This window comes from Myzus persicae, unplaced genomic scaffold (genome assembly GCF_001856785.1).
Source record: "Myzus persicae strain clone G006 unplaced genomic scaffold, MPER_G0061.0, whole genome shotgun sequence".
NCBI classification, from domain to species: Eukaryota; Metazoa; Arthropoda; class Insecta; order Hemiptera; family Aphididae; genus Myzus; species Myzus persicae.
In genome coordinates, this window is record NW_019104333.1 from 259,608 (window position 1) to 277,900 (window position 18,293).

The 18,293-nt window shown below is 30.4% G+C and overlaps 1 protein-coding gene and 2 non-coding genes across 3 annotated transcripts; 2 read left to right on the forward strand and 1 right to left on the reverse strand.

The window, feature by feature from the left end:
* On the reverse strand, positions 1-10,853 carry LOC111041224. Its single transcript, XM_022325441.1, has 6 exons — positions 10,837-10,853; positions 9,447-9,966; positions 4,119-4,232; positions 2,676-2,953; positions 2,259-2,493; positions 1-308 (listed from the first exon to the last, which is right to left on the reverse strand). The coding sequence occupies exons 1-6, from the start codon at positions 10,851-10,853 to the stop codon at positions 99-101; spliced, it is 1,374 nt and encodes a 457-aa protein (XP_022181133.1). The 3' UTR covers positions 1-98.
* On the forward strand, positions 8,512-8,583 carry Trnam-cau. Its single transcript has one exon. It is a non-coding gene; the product is annotated as a tRNA-Met (tRNA).
* Trnam-cau lies at positions 10,543-10,614 on the forward strand. Its single transcript has one exon. It is a non-coding gene; the product is annotated as a tRNA-Met (tRNA).
* Positions 10,854-18,293: the final 7,440 nt, after the last annotated feature.

Genomic DNA, 18,293 nt, shown 5'->3' on the forward strand with positions numbered 1-18,293 from the left:
TAAGACATTTAAAAAGCTTACAATACTAGCTATACAATACAATTATAATTTATGTTTGGAATGATTTTTGTGTATTATAAACATTATTTTATTCACAGCTATTCCTCTCTACATTTTCCTTCGAATTCTATTAGCTGACTGATAAATCCTGTATTTGGATTTATGCAAGGTCTGCATTTGGCTACGTGACGATATGCATTACTCATGGTCATACAACGATACTTGATCAAGTATGCTATGCAAAAAGCAGCTGATCTACTAACTCCAGCTGCACAATGTATTATTGTCGTACCTCCAGAAATATATTCCTACAACAAAATAAAAAATATCGAATGTGTTATTAATCATAGCTATTAACATACTCAATATTATGTTAATTTGGTTCAATAATGTTTTTTTTTTATATAATTTCGGAATTAAAAATATTATTTAATGTTGTAACATTGTAATATATGTAACCATTGGAATGATGGCATATATAATTTTAAAATAATGTTGTAACAATTTATAATTTTGTTTTTGGACATCCTTAGGTTCCGATAGATAGTAAAAATACTTAAAACGGAATTAGAACCTTCCGTTTCTTACGGTTACAGCTATAACACCCATAATATGATGCACATGTCTGTTGTTTACTTCTAAATTAAGCTGGCGGACAAGTATTACCTGCTCATTCTTCCTACGAATTTATAAATACACCCAATGTTTGTTTTTTACTAGTCGCAATCCTATAAATATCTACCTCTTGATTTCCATTTTTTTTAAGTTTCTGGCAGAAACTTTTCAAAATACCGTTGACAGCCATTTTTGTTTTTAACTGACAACAGCTTATTTTCCGGTTTTCAGTGCGTTTTCTTTCATGCTTGTTTGACGGGCCAACGGCCCATAGGAATTGCATACCGGGATGGGCGCCAAGCGATAAATCCTACGTGTTCCCTGGCCTATATTCGATACTAGTAAATGTATCACGTATGTGCACATTTTTTTGTTTATATATGTATCAATTTAGATAACTTTAATAATTTATAAAACATTTTAATTCGACACCGGTTTCAATGATTAAATAAATATTTATATAAAATAAATGGGATGGTTAACATTTAAACTTATAACTATTTGATAGAGTTCTAAAGTATGAACATATACAATTTAATATAAATAGTTTTAGTAAATAGTTGTTTTTGTTTGTTTATTTGTCCAATATTTTTTTACATGACAAATAATTAAGTAGGTATATATTTGATAATTCCTTACTAAGGTAGAATCACTGAATACTTAAATAATAATAAATGTTATGTACTTGTAGTGTTCTTTTAGGTACATTTATTATTCATAAAAGGTACAATAAGACAATATAGACGGCATTATTATCAAATTAAAATAATATTTATTCATTGGAAGATTAAATAAACTTTATTTTTCTAATAACATTATTGGAATGAATAAATTTACCTAATCAAATGAATTGGTAAAACTATCGCAGTATATATTATACCTATTTTATGCTATTGCATGGGTAATTAACAACGCTGTTGTAATATAGACAATTAATTTTAATATTATTGCAGAATTCTATTCTTGTTATTATTATTAATTAAATTGAAAGTTAACAAATTCATAATATTAATGATGTCAATTGTATGGCACACGACTTAGTCACTTGGGTATTGTATAGCACTAAAGAACATGTATACTCATGAGTTTTTTAATTTAAACTTATTAATTTGGTGTCGGGCTGGAATCCCATTCGGCATTCATATTTCCAAATGGTTACAACTCTATTTTTAGATATGTAGTATATTATACACGATCACATATTTTTTTCATTAGATTTCTTATTCCCATTAAATTACAAAATCAAAATGACGTTAAAAACGTTAAAATATTATTTAAAATCGTACACAATAAATATTGACGCAGAATCCTCCCTATGATAAATTCAAGCTTGTTTGATATGTATTATAAATATAATCCATTACCATTTATCAGTATCTATAATGTATAAATTATAATATGTATTCAACATATATCAATACTCTCACTCGAGTGATGGACAGAGGATAGTGCAGTGCACTTTGAATACATACATAAATATAACACACTAGGTGTAACTATATGCGCTTTACGTGGGTTGTTTGAATCACGGAGAGTGTTATGGTCTGAATCGTTGAAAATAATTGGTGTGTCAGTGCATCATCAATTTGAATAATAATGGTAGGTAGGTATTGTGTATTATGTAGGTTGTCGGTATATTGTACCTGGTGTATGAGATCGGTAACCGTGTCCATGTGTGGTCCGAGGTCGGTATCCACGGTGTCCGCCACCGGTACCTTGTGGTACCTGTGCACGGTGTCCGGTAGTGGCGTGTCTGGAAGTTCGCCGGCGCAATTGACCAGGCACGTAGGCCGGAGCGCGGCCACCGTCTCTTTGTCCGTGTAAATGGACAGAGCGCCGCAGAGAGCCAGTCCTGGACAAACGGGAGACACGCTAAACCTGTATAGGTAACAACAACAACATTGTGTTAATAATATAACGTCATTCGATTGCAATCAAAATCTTAAAACACAAAAAAATCGCTGGTGCAATTTAATTCGATTTTTTTTCAAACAAATATTTTTTTAGCGGGAAACACTCCTCGTGGTATATTATAATATAGTAATATATGAGGTACTCACAAGTCCGATCTGTCGAGAACGATTGAGGACCCTCCGTTGACGGGAACCCTGTTATTGCGACGGTCGTGCAGCGGTTCCGCGGACCGCGATGAATACCTGCTCAGTAGTACCGCGGTGCTGGCCATGATGTCCGCAGTCGGCTGTTTCGAGAATGCGGATGGACACGAGCTTTTATAACACTCACTCCTCCGGTACGTCGCACGACGCCGCGCCGTGTTCGACGATCGCCGCGCGCTCAAACGGACCAATGCACCGTCGCGGTTGTTGATGTTTTTCTTCTTGTAATAATAATAATTATTATTATTATTGTTATTTTAAAGTTTTGTTTTTGTTATTTGACCGACTCTCACCAGTCATCACTGTTCACTCAATGTAAAATTCATCATCGCCATAACTCATAATCATAATAACAAAAATAATAATAATAATAATAATTATTATTATTATTATATACTGTACCGATCACTTAAACCCTACTATGTTGCGGTCACAGAAGAACTAGGAAGTTTAATAATTATTATTAGTATTGTAACATTTCAACTGCATTTGATCTTTATGCTTAATAAGCATTGGCGCATTGCTTATGTTATGCGTGTTGAGGAGGGCTAAATATTTTTATTTCAAAAACTTGAATATAGTTTTTATTTATTCCTACTTCCGACAAATTTCTTACCACACAATAAATTAATTATAAAATGTTTTTAATTTAAAGTTATTCTGTGATAATACAATCTGTAATTTATAACATATAACTTTACGGTTCCTGATATAGAATTCATTCCAAATTCCAAATTTTAGTTTTTAAATATTCAACGGTGGAATACTGGAATCATAAAAACGATATAGCTAGTGTTCGACTTATATTGACATATTGTTATAATATTTAATCTCTTCTTAGAATTTCCATAAATGATAAGAGGTACAATATACAAATGTATAATAGTATTCATATACATTCAACAGCTTGTCGGTATAAATTTAGGATTCAGTCATTCTGATTTTGAAAGTCAAGAACAAATTGAATTCAATGAATTGTGCATGTTAAGTGTACTATGTTACAAGATAAGTAATAAAACCACCAAAATGTACAATGTTATATGTATATAATATCACATATTATATTATTATATGTACAATGTACATAGAACATAACTTAAAAATTTCATGTTTTCAACAACAACTTATATTACATCCAGTTTCATTGTTGTATAGCCGTATGCCCGTATACGTAATTTTATTTTGGTTTAAATCCATCAAATACATTTATAAGGCCGAGTATGTCAAATTTCTTTTTAATTTTAAATTCGAACTAAAAATTTCGTTATCGGTTCAGTTGTCTTTTCGAATATTTCTGTTTTTATCGTTTATAATTTGTAAATTCACGGTGTTATTCATATTTTTCATTTCACAATTCAGATTATAATATTATAGGCTGGTACATACTATAATGCTTTTCATTGTTTCCTCGTGTTTTTCTTGGTCACCATTTCGTGTAACTCTTAAACCTGAGGAATGGGGTTTATAATCTACCAACCAAATATCGAAAACTATTTTTGGCTAAAACAATACAATGTATAAATAAAATCAATATGATCATTATTGACCATCGTGATCTGTGAGATCAATGTACCCCGTAATAATTGTGTTTACTATGTATAGACCATATATAATGTAGTTATTGCTTTGCACAGGCGTAGTTAATGCAGTTTTTTCTTCCACATATAAAGTTGGAGTCACGTTAAATTCCAAACGTCTCAACATAACGAAGATCATATTAAGTATATTAACGCACTAACGCGGTTATAGTGTCTCATATATATTTAAATAAAGATTATAATATTATTTAGGTTACTGGATTTTGGGAAGGAATGTTTCTTGACGATTGCCGTGAATGGAATTCGTCGCGCGGGGGAGAGCCGCACGAGCAGAGGTCTCGGGAGCTTTTATTGCGTGGCGGCAGCGGCGGCGGCGGTCAACACTATAATAATATGTAATGTACAGTATATCTGTATATACGTGAAATCCACGAACGGTGCGGCGGGTGCAATAGGTGTTTCGTATTTTTGGCGCGATTCGTATGGCCGCCACCTCTGCCGCCGCCGTGAGGCCGCAAAGAATGCGTCGACGAAAATAGAGCGCCGCGTTCTCCCCCGCTTGTCCTCGCGGCCTCGTCCGACCCCGAATTGTTTGCATATTTTCCGCATGACATGTTCTTGTTTACCAAAGTTGACCCCGTAAGCGCCATTCCGACCGTTTACATGCTTCGTTCGCCGAGTATGTGAGTAAATCGGCGTTTCCCACGGATTACTTCAAACAAATGCATATTTCTTTTCAAGGCCCACTAACGTCTTGTTTTTTGAAATTACGCAGCGGTGTACGCTTAACTGGGTAGGTCTATCTTTAATAATTCGTATGTTTGAGTGTTTGACTGCATAACTTCATCGGTTATTCGTGGCTTTTAAGTCACGACGTGCACCACGCGTCTCTGCAGTATAGTAAATTAGGCAGGCACCTACTACATTTATGATGTATATTGTACGTCGATACATGAATAATAGTAACATCTTATTCATAAAAATGTTTATTAATATTATACATTTTAATAAATAAATGTTTTTGCAAATCAAAAAAATCTGAATTTAAGAATAAACTTAAAAATAATAATATATGCTCGTTCTGTAATATATATAGGTGCTTAGTGCTTACACATATGAATGAAAACGTTGAAAATCTATATACGGGCTTAGTTCCATCATTTTTTAACGTATTTTATGTTACTCATGATATTAATTTTCAGGATTAAGGAATTTCAGGGATTTCACACAATAACAATAAAAAAATAAATATCGAATAAGCAATTAATCAAAATTAATTTTTTTTTTCTTGTCTGCGGGCTGGATAAATTCTTCTGCAGGACGCATGAGGCTCACTGTTCGCAACTTGATCACACATGGATCTAAGTATTGACAAAAAAATAAACACCCGTCTAGTGGCGTCAACAAACATAACTATTCATTGAAGAGAACGTTTCATCCATATCCCAGAACTGGAGACTGAGAATAATATAGTACTAGGTATACATGCAAACAGTCCTAAATTGAAAACAGTAAACATTTTAGATTATAAAACGTTAAATTGCTTAAATTATTAATTTATTTTATGACAATTAATAATTTTGAATTTCAAATTCATAAAATATATTATTACTTATCAAGTTTTTAATATGTTTTGTCAACATTTTTTAAAAATATTAATTTTTTTTTACTTTTGTTTATGCATAGTACAAAATACTTTAATTGCCTAATTAATATTTGGTGCAGTACAGCCGCGTCTTATAAATTTAACTAAACTGTGTAGCAAAATCTATATTTATTGTGTATTTATTTACAAAAATAACCACCTGCCGCAATAATTTAAGTTTGACATACATCAATTTACAAGACAAAGTTGATTATTATCTATATCGTATTATCGTGTACGATTATTAAATAAATGTGTGGATGTACACATCTAAGGGATCTTTCGGGGGCTCAAGTCAATATTTATAAGTTTAGTTTTGGCCCTGTCAGAGAAAGTCAGGAGAAATATACCTATCTCTAAATATATGATATATTACTCGTGTATTGCTTGAGAAAGCATGTTAACAATTTCGGAAGGTTTTTAACTAAAATCATTATATTTGCGCCACAAGTACCTAATTTACAACATAATATTTCAAATATGTTTATTTTCGCTAACCTTGGGAGTTGCGATTATACAAATGAAACTGCAGGGTGGGACTATTTTAGATATTTATGTATTGCTAAAATAAATCATGATGTCTGTACGCAATTATCGCGTAGGTGATGACCTTGGTAAAATTTTTATAATAAAGTGAAAAAGAAAATGTTATTACTTCAATTGAAATAACTATTTTCTCTTGGTCAATGAGTAACTAACTACATGTAGGCTGCAACGGATGCGTGTTCAACACGAACATAATAATTAATGATAAATCATTGTGCACGATGAAGAACGATCCTGAGTGGAGACGGTCTGATGTTTTCTTACATGCTTATTTACCTACTCTGTCAGCAAAAGGATATGTATATATCTACACAATTTTGATGATTAATTAAATTCAAACACTCATAACAAATGAAAGGGCTTTTACACTACAACTTTTTTTGTTGTTTTAAAGAAAATTATGAGAAACTCTGTGTTACATCTTACATTAATTTCATACCTCTGAGGGATACAATTTATCAATTTTGATGATTTTTGTTAAAATTTAAACACTAATAAAATAATAAATAATTGTGAGCATATGTCTTTTTGATATTTTTAGTTGTGGTAAGAAAAACTTGCGAGGACCTTTATATTACATGTTCGTGATAATTCACCCACAAACAAAAATTATATCATACATTAGTCGCATGAAAACTAAAAAAGACAAAAAAATTGTTAAAATTATAACAACGTCTTAAAAATTCATATATAAATATTTTTTAACAATTTCTTGTTCTTTAGGTTATGTGTTTTTGAATTATAACAAAAAACAAAATAAATTTTGTTGAAAACTGGTATTGAGTAAAAATTCCTGATTTTCTCTAATTTTTTTTTGTTTTCCACATCTATTTTAAAAAGTACTAGAAAGTGCAGGTTCTTAAAAACCATAAAGTACAAAAAAAATTCAATTTTTTACCAGAAACGATTTAAATGTTAAAGATAGGAACGTTTTTTTAAACTATAATTAGATGTCTTCAGACAAAAAAAAACTACATCATCATTGTAAAATGTCACTAACCAATATATTTATCTTTCTGCTCAGAATCTAAAATTAGTAAAAATAAGTATAGCGTTCATTTTGAATATACATTATACATAGGTAGCTAACAACTTTTAAATTACACACATGGTACACATTTAAATTCAGTTAAAACAAATTATATTCTTCAGTTGTGTAGTTTATTAAACAAACACTGCGAGGTCTTTGAATTAAATTGTTAAAATAATACAGTTTTGTTTTACTGTATGTTTGTAACTAAAATCACATTTATTAAATTTTGTTTATTTAGTTTTAATTTAGGTATAAAAAAAACCACTTTATTCTATGACAATTTGATTTATTAAAAATATCACTTATCTTTTGAAATTTGAAATATAAAAAACTATATGGAATATTGTGATCTGAGAGTACATTTTATTTTTAAATGTGTATACTATTCAAGTCTTACTTAAAAATAAAGCACTAAGATGCATAGAATAAACCATTATGAAATTCATTACAAATGTCATATTTAAAATGGTAAATGAATACAAAAAATGACATGATATAATAATATAATCTATATTTGTAAGTCGTTAAAATACAATATTCTATAACTGCCCCTAATAATAGAATTTTAGATTAAAAATATTTTTTCTTCAATTACCTGAACGAGAGCAGTAATTATATGAATTATTGGAATGTACTGTAAATAAATCTGAGATTATCATGCTTGTTTCAAATTTTGCGATGCACTGACAATATCTTAATAATCGTTTATTGTTTTATCTATTATAAAATAAGAGTTATTATAATATAATATTATAGTATATATCATAATAATTATAATATTAAAACATTTATAAATGTATATACCATATAGGGTAATCGGAATAAAACCCGCCCCACACTACAATATTACTTACGAGTTACGACCACATGAAAATGATTGATTGATTAATTTTTAAACTTTAATTATTGTAATTATGTAAATGTCTATGATTTAATCTGGGTACTCAAATGTGTTTGTTTATCGGCTATTTATCAGTTTTGTACATATTTATACATGGCCGAAGTACATTCCTCACAAGCAGAGTGGCGCAGTGGAAGCGTGCTGGGCCCATAACCCAGAGGTCCGTGGATCGAAACCACGCTCTGCTAACAATAATTATGCATTTTTCATCCTTAATTAGTAAAATATTCCTTTTTTTAGCCTTTTATATTGGTTTATATCATTGGATTATTATCAATAACAATAATTAATTTGTGATTGTCGATTGCTCCACATAATTAATATTTCAGAAACTGAACTATGAACGCGTTTATACAACATGAAATGTCATGAATACTCATGATCATTGAATCACCAGATAAAATAATTTTCAGTTTCTACATTGTTGAACGTATACAATTTTAAACACTTTTATAGGTATTGTAGAGATAACAAATATATTATCGATCGACAATCAGTACCTATTTTTTAAATAGTATACAAATAGGTGGGTACTTTATTTTAAAATAAAAAGTACAATACAAAAATAAATGTAAGCCGGTAGCCGTCCGAGAGTCTCGCGCCGCCGTACCCTGAAACTCATAATCGAATTTCCGCGGTTCCGGCGATGCCGCGACTTCCAATTCCTAGCTTAGCTCTATCACTCGCACTTGTCGTGCTTTAAAGTCTCCACCGCCGACGGCACAACTCGCCTTCGTGCACGCTCTGCCATCGTCGAAGTACCGCCGGGGCGGAATCGGTGCTCACGCCGGTACAACTAGCCGCCGAGCCGTGTCGTCGTGCGTCACTGCAGGCGACGCCAACAACCGCTAACTCGTCGCGTCGCGAGTGGCCGGGGGACGTATTCGGGCGACATACCGCCTTTTACCGTGTGCTCTTTCCCGTGTCAATCCCTTACGTGTGCCGCCGTCTTGGGCCGTGATGCTCCTCGGCCAAGGAGGAGGGAGTCGTGAACTCCGGGTTACTCCCCTCGGAGGCAACCGCACATCAGAAGACGGGTTACACGTCTCACTCCCCTACAGACGGTGGCGACGATCCTCCGTGATCGCCCACCTGGAGGAGGTTTGCAGCATTTCTTGTCTGATGGCGGATGCTCCAGTTCACCCGACTCCTCCACTTTTGCTTCGGCCTCGGCCGGCACGTCTTCCACTAACATTATTAACTCGTCTACTGGTTCATCTGCAGCCTGCTCCTCCGGGCCGACGTTCAACATCGCATCTTGCCCGGACGACCCGGGCGCTTCGGAGAGATGCGATACTTCGTCTCCGCAGGCCAGTTCCGAAACTACATCTTTGCACAACGTCTCGATGACATCGTTTAGAAGAAGAGACGACACGACCTCGTCTAGTGATTCCACTTCGGGCTGCATGACGTCATCGGTAATATCTTCTAATTCTACTACGCCGACTGGATCGCATAATACGGTATCTTCTGATGGAATGGTTGGGCCGGTTTCTCCTGGTTGGTTCGTTGTATCGATTTCGTTGTTCGTGTTTAATCGGGTGATTTTTGGCAGTGAACTTGTATTATTGCTATGAGTGGTCGGAGACAAAATTTGCAAGTGAATTAAAATAACAATCTCGTCTTAAACAGTCGACGAAAAATTAAAATACCCCCCTGGCGACGCTTTCGATGCCGTTTATAACTAGCCAGCGAGACCCTCGTCGCTCTTAACGGCCGGTGTTCGTATTTCGGGCACTCTTATTTTTCCAAACATACAGTCGTTTTTATACACTAAAACGCGTAGGTATCTATACCGTATATGTACACAACGTATTATGTTATTGTTACCTTTATTTAATATAGAAATTGGGTTTGCACACAAAAGTACTCAATAATTGTTAAGTGTTCTGCAGATGGTGGAGTACTGGAGTTGCTATATGGAAATTTAGTATCGTACGTTATAAATACACAGTTATAGATACGTTGAGGTACCTATACTACCTAATTATACTGTATCAATATATTATGTAATAACTATTTGAGATAGACAAGTGAACAACAATTGTAACCGTATATGCTTTAAACTGGGTATTCAAATGTGTTTATTTATCGGCTATTTATCAGTTTTGTACATATTTATACATGGCCGAAGTACATTCCTCACAAGCAGAGTGGCGCAGTGGAAGCGTGCTGGGCCCATAACCCAGAGGTCCGTGGATCGAAACCACGCTCTGCTAAACATTATTTTTATAAATAATTCTCATAATTTTTAATTATTATACATCATTTATATTGTCAATAAGGCGTGATAGATGATATCGATTATATGCCATAATAATATAATACACCCGGGTAAGTTAATTATACTTTTATTATTAGGGTAGACAACAGTGGAGTAAGTGGAGTAAATCATTTTATTTTTGAATATATTTACTAGAAATTTACCGTCCGGTACTCACCAACCATCATTAATCATTGTGAGTTCCAAAAGTTAATCAGTACAATATTAAATTTACAACATAATTATTAATTCAATGACATTTACCATCTACTAGGTCTAGACTCTAGAATCCACCATATAGATTATAGGTACACATAAACCTCCCACAAAATTATATTTTTTGGAGGGGGCAAGTGCCCTCCTGCACCTAGGCATTTTCGCCACTGGTTGAACATTTGGCTGAGACACGATTGAGCATTAAACACTTTTTTTGCTACACGATTAAACATAGAAACTGTAACGTTGTCATTTTCAATCTTGAACTGTATCATACAAAAATATTTAATTATATAATCATTCTTCATAATAATTCAAAATATAACATGTCAAACAATAAATAACATCAATAATATAGTCACATTATAATATTGTATAGATCTGTTTGATAGTAATAATTCATAATAATAATAATATAGGGACATAATAATTATGCCTATGAAAATAATAAAATCAAAATATTTATAAATCAATATTAGTCAATAATAATATAGTCACGTTTTAATAGTATATAGATCTGTTTGATAATAACAATGATAAAATATTCATATTTTCTGGTTACTGCCAATCGTAAGTTGAAATTTATAATAATACATTTAATTGATATGCCTTGGTATCTGTTTCCAAGTTGGTTTAATTACATTAGTAGAGATTCCGTATTCTTACGATTTAAATATTGGTTGAAAGATGAATTTTAGGTCCGGAACTAATTTATCAATCGTTAACATTGTCGATAAAGATGGGCTCGGCTCATGGCTCGCGTCGGGTATCATAACAATTGGTGTAATACGTGAAAATAACAAATTACAAAATGTCGGCAACGTGAATGCGGCATCATCACATAAAATATTCTATGCTCAACAGTTTTATGCTCAATAGTGCTTTACCGGAAAATTTGGGCTGCATACTAGAAGCGTCTCAAAGTTAAGTACGAAAATAGATATAATCCAAACATCGGCACAGTTTTTTTGCGTTGTATCGAAGTTACGTTCCGATTATTATTTGCCATGTAATATACACCTGTTCTAATCTACCTTACCCTCCCCCATAGTTAAAAACCTTCTTAATAACCCTCAGACTAATGACCCTAGAAGTTGAAGCCTTAACTCGATAAAAAAATAAAATTATTAGTAATGTTTGAAAATGATCTATTACATATACATTTTTTTAATGAAAAGTTTACCCATACTATTAGTGTATACTATATATTTGTAATTAAATATTGAAAATGTAGTAATTTCACTTATTAACGTTTAAAATATTTTTGTTCAATTATTTTCATGTGGTTGTGAGTAATATTATTGTAGTCTGGGGATATTTATTGTACAAATCACAGATCTATAAGAAAGATGTAAATAAGTTTGGGTTATGAAATGCAGTAAATATTTTAAATAAATTGAATTGTGTGGACACACAAAAAACACACTGTAAAGCCAATATATCCCTCCACTCGTAATCTAAAAGATTATATATGACTGTATAATGTATATAATAAGTAATATAGGTATATATATTCTGCTAAATGTATTATTTAGGAAGTGTCTATTAGTTGCCTAGTGGTATTATAGTTTAGTTATACTCACCGACAATGCGTTTATGGTGTTTTTTTAAACTTGAATTTCTTGAATTACTTTTTTATACAATTGTATGCTTCTGTTTATTTGTCATAGTCAACGATGATTATAATACGAGACTAGGATATCTACTACTCATGTGGCGCCTTAATTCTGCGATGTTCTTGCCAACAGTTTTATTAATGTGATTCAAGTTTTCAAAAAAATGGTGGTATTTACATATTAATCACTCGGCAGCAACTTAAATTTTTCATATACTTCAAAATTTGTTATGACCATAATTTTAAATTTTATTCTAATAATAATTGAATAAAATAAAGGTATAGTGAGCACACATTTTCTACGTTGGATTTTAGACACTGTTGAATTTTGTAAAATTAATCTTATTCAACAACAATATTTCAACTAAAAACTGTCATAAACAAGGTGATTCACTAACCGTGCTCATCCCATGTTTTATACAATTATATAGATAGGTATTTGAAATTTGATTTTTGGAATTTTTAAATATATTAAAACTCTAACAGTTCATAGTTTAAAATTCATTAGATTTATTTTACTATTTAAAAAAAGGCTTGTGGTAATAAATGCTTGTATTTTTGAATGAAATGTCCTTATCTACTTTACTTAATATAGTGAATAATTTTTCTGAGTATATGGAAGTATCAAAATCGAAATTCAAATGAGTAGTTTTTGAGTTATTTGATATTGTGTACTAAGGAATAATAAGGGCAGGTTCTTAATGGGTTTGGGAAATATGATGGTTATGGGGACTTTATCATTTTAGTAGATTATTAATATTAATCTATCAACATTTACAATTTGTTAAAATGTTCCAGGTGTATTGTGAATTCTAGATCCAATATTAGGATATATTTTATATTTTTTTTTAAATCCATTTTTAATAAGTATAATTATCTTTATAGTTTATACTCTTTATATAAACATCTTAGTAAATACAATCTACTAATTTGAATTAATAAAGTAATTACATCAAGCATTAAAAAAAATATATTTACTCTAAAAAAGGGGGTTCTCATTTTAAAAAAAGAAGTTAGTATAACCACAGGACACTCCCTAAGTAGTATAAAAAATCTCAAGAATTCAAATAAATTCATTATTAAATGAAAAATTATGGGCGAGTATCCTCGGTGAATCACCCTGTATATTCGTCTTAATAAAATAACTAATTTATAGTTTTGGGTATGGTATATTATTATATAGTTTCAATTTAAATTATAAATGTTACATCGATTAGACTTTACATCTATTCATATATTTATATTTGATATTATAATAATATTTTAATTATACTTTTTTTCCGAGATTAATTATAAATTATAAATTACTAATTTAAATTCGGTATGAGGTTCTTAATAAGACTTGCTTATAAAATGTCATACTGTGCCTTTGTGATCTAAATAATAATTTACAAAAGTTTTTTGTGATAATCTATAAAATAAAAATAAAAAGTACCTAATTCATGCATGATTTTTATTTTTTACTGAAAAAAATGCACTTCTTCTGAAAAAAGTTTTATTTTAGGAAAAATATTTGTGTAAAAATACTTGTGTGCAACTTTTCCGGAATGCTAAAAAAAGTTGAATTTGTGAATAGTTCCATAGCACAACACATACCAAATGTAAGTTTGTTCCACTTTCAGCCATTGCACATAAATTAATAAAATTATTATGTATACTATTTCGGGATCAACATTTACTTAATTATGATTTAGTCACGTAGGTGCTCGTGGAAAGTTTCATAACATAGTGATCCATTTTTTTGTATAAACAGTGACATTTATTTTTGATATTAATTTATATATTATAATTAATTAATTAATATCTAGTCTGTTCTGCTACAGTAAAGGTTTTCATCGTGTTTCGTCATTGAGTAGGTATAGTTGTATGAAGTAAATGTCTCTATCCTCGAACAAAATGTACAGCTTTTTCAAGCAATAATTAGTACGTAATTAATTAAAAATTTCATAATTTGGACGTCTTTGTAGGTTTAAGTGCAAAATTATAGTTACCAAGGGTGGGATTGTCGGCATCATGTGTCTTCAACCAGTTTAAAACTAACCGTATCACTAAGCTCAGGGAATTTCGTCAACATTTGAACTGTAAACGGTTTTAATAAAACATTTTCAACAAAAAAATATTCAATCTTCAAATGCGTACAAAATATAAACTAATTAATATTAGTCTAAATATTTTGAAAATTTCACTGCTGTGTAGATAAGTATAGATAGTATAAGTAATACCTAAAGTTAAATGACTTAAGTTTCTACAATATTTCTAAGAAATTGTCTTTTGAACTAAAACAAAATAAAAATAAATCGTTTGAAGAATAAATCGTTCGACAAAATGTGTACGTCAACACTCGTTGAAAATAAGCCACATGCTTACTCTAACTTTTTGTTTTTATTTCCAATAATAATATTTTACGAGTGATTCCGTATCAAATTTTCAAGCCTATATAGTATTAAAATTAAAAATGTATTTAACAAAATGAACTATTATTATTATAATATCTTTTAATCACAGCATTTTGAATGCTGATTTATTTAGTGCTACAGTTTTTGACATTATAATTACTAATTGGGTACTCATAAGTTTTGAATGTTTTTTAAATCAGTATAAATTACACGAGACTGACAGATTTAATTAGTTTTTATTTAGTGGTTTATGTTTTTTTGAGTGTGGTAATAAAAGATTATAATAAAGTGTGTGTTAATAAACGTTTGAACTTGTAAATAATTGCATTTGGCTGCTTTGGTGTATCTAGTACTTTTCAAAAATTGACAAAACTAAATAAACGTATTTTTTAAATTTTATCTAGAATAAACGTAAAAGCAGTAAAATTTTAATGTCACCTACTAAATGTTAAAAATAATTTTAATGTGTAGGTGTCTTAATGCGCATCTAAAGTACTTCAGCAATGACAAAAATGCATTACGCTTTATTTCATTGTGCATTTACATTTTGCTAAATATTTTTTTGTATAGTTACCAGAAAAAAATAAGACTAGGTCATTATAAAATAACACTTTAAAATTTAAATACTCCTTATACACGCGTATTGACTCGTATATAAGAACTCATAAGGAAATCAAACTTTTTGGTTTTTGAAAAACGAAATGTATTTTTTTTTTTTTTAATTTGAATTAAGCCTCGGCAACTATGGCCATTGGCAACAAAGAGTTTAACTCAAAATGTATTTTTTATCATTATCTATAAATTATTACTAAAAATATTTTTACTGACTAGAAATGATAAAGACATTTTCATAGATTACAGAAATTAAAAATTAATTTTTGTAATGTAGTAGATTTAAACACTTTATTATACTAAAATAAAATATAAGTTCTTACAAAATACTAAATACAAATTTAATGTTATCGTTTGTATACGTTTGTTACAAGCAACTTGCCGTTTTAAAATTGTTAGGTATATAGTCAAGTTAAGGGTTATAGAAGCCAATATATTTTAACTCGACTCTTAACTCCTAAAACTTATTTTCTTATACAGTTATACCACTTATCATCAACATTGTCCTTGAATATTAAAAATGGTTGGACATATTATTTTGCTTTGAACGGTGCAAGAGCATTTCCGGACATTGCATTGGAATGTGATGCTGCCGTTGGCGTTGGTGTAAGCACGTGCCGACTAAAAAAACTAGAAAAAGGTATATAATTGTATCATGCTTTTGGACTATATCCAAAGCGGTGTGACTTGTCAGTGGCGGCGGTAGTAGCAAACAGACAGAAAAAATGTATTCCCGTGAAATAATAAATCGACATAAATTGGTGGCCAACAAGGGGATGGTTTATTTGGCTCTAGTCGACCGTATCGGTAATTTTACGCTACAGGTGCAGTGTAGTATTTGCATGCAGATTGTCGGTACATAATATGATGTGATTCAATGTAGGTTGATTAATGATTACTATATTATTTGAACGAGTACTATGTCTTCCCGTGTTATAATAATAACATTTTATATAATTTTATATATATCTTGACGATAATGATTTTTATTTTTTGTCACTAAGTCGATATGGTTTTAGTTATATTTATTTCAGTCTCCTGCAGCATAATATACATTAATAATCCTGAATCGAGTTCGTTACGCACAAGCTTAAACCATATATCATCATACTACATTAAAATGCGTTATTGTTTGTGCAATATTACAACGATAAATAGTTTATGAATAATAATTAATGTCGTAACTTGCAAGAAAGTAGTTTAATTATTAAAACAAATGGGTACCTATAACTTATAAACTTATATTAACGTATTATGAAATATACAAATCACACATTCGCACATGTTGTCATGTTGTTATATGAACATATATATACTTATATACAGAACCCTGGATTTTTCAATTATTTTGAAACACGTACATTATATTTTTAATGTTTCTGAGTTATTCTTAACTTTACCTTTATAATTCAAAACAACGGAATAATCGTATGGTGGTAATGTGGTATATTAAGTGAGTTAGTTGATTATTTTTGGAATGTAGACGATTATATTCGAAAAATAATACTAAATAATAAATGAAATAAAAAAGTTCAACTATCCTTCAGCAGTGTAGTCTATTGGTTGATTTAAGAAGGTAACCTAAAATACCAAAAGTGGGCAACTAGGATTATGTGACTCACTTACACGACTCATGAGTTATAATGAAATCTATCTATTCTGTCATTGTATATTAAATATTTACTAGTATTTGAACAGTTAATTTTTAAAAGTTACATGGAACAAAAAAGTGATTTATTCAAGAAATTTAATAAAGCCGTCTAAAAACAAAAAAAAACTATAGCATAACATTTTCATCTTCGATCGTATTCATATAATTATATATTGTATTTCTATACAATATTGAATATACCATCATCTACATTTTTATACATGTATTTAAATTTAAATTTTTAATTCTATAACCAAAGGTGAATTAGTATACATTAGAATATTAGATTATACACTATTCAGTACCATATGTTTTCAAACTATAAAAACTTTCATTAGGCTAAAAACTAAATTGTAGGTATTTGTTTTGTAATTGAAATGATTAAAATATCTAGGTTCGTATTGTTGTTTTGTTTAGTTAAGTGTAAATATCATCAAGGTATTGCGGATGTTATAGTAGTCAAAGATAATTCAAATTAATTTTTTCACATTTTGGCAAACATTCTTTCAAAACGTAAATTATAATAAATTTAAATACTCAAAATTAGAAGTAAAATAGGTTCATCATTATGTTTTGATGTATGTAGTCACTTGTCTGGTGCCTCTGTTAGACGACATATAATTATGTCACTGTAGTTTTGTTAGCAGATTTTTATTTTGTAATTTATTAATGAATAATCCATTATGAAGGTCTTGAGGCATGTATACACGTGTTATAGTGTATAAAAACCATTTACTAATGTTTTATTGTTTCGCTTGCTCGTTACTAAAAAATGTCAAAGCACTTGTGGGTTGATAAAACTTATTTCTTTCATAAGATATCTTCACATATTCTGGTCAAGGTTTGTTTTTAAAAAATATTTTTTAGGTGCTCGATAAATGATAAGACTATTTTTATTCGTCCTTTTGACTCGATTTTACTGTTAAAATATACTATCGAATTGGCATGAGAATTCACTTTTTTAGATATATATTATGTTAAAAAAAACATTCGTTAAAATTATAAAAACTGGGATCTTTTGTCCATATTGCTGACAATATGTTCTAATTCGATCACTATATTCACTAGATATTTGTTGTTGTGCCAAATCCTAAATAAAAACATTAGAAAACAATACGTTTATTCATGGTTATCCCATCGAATAA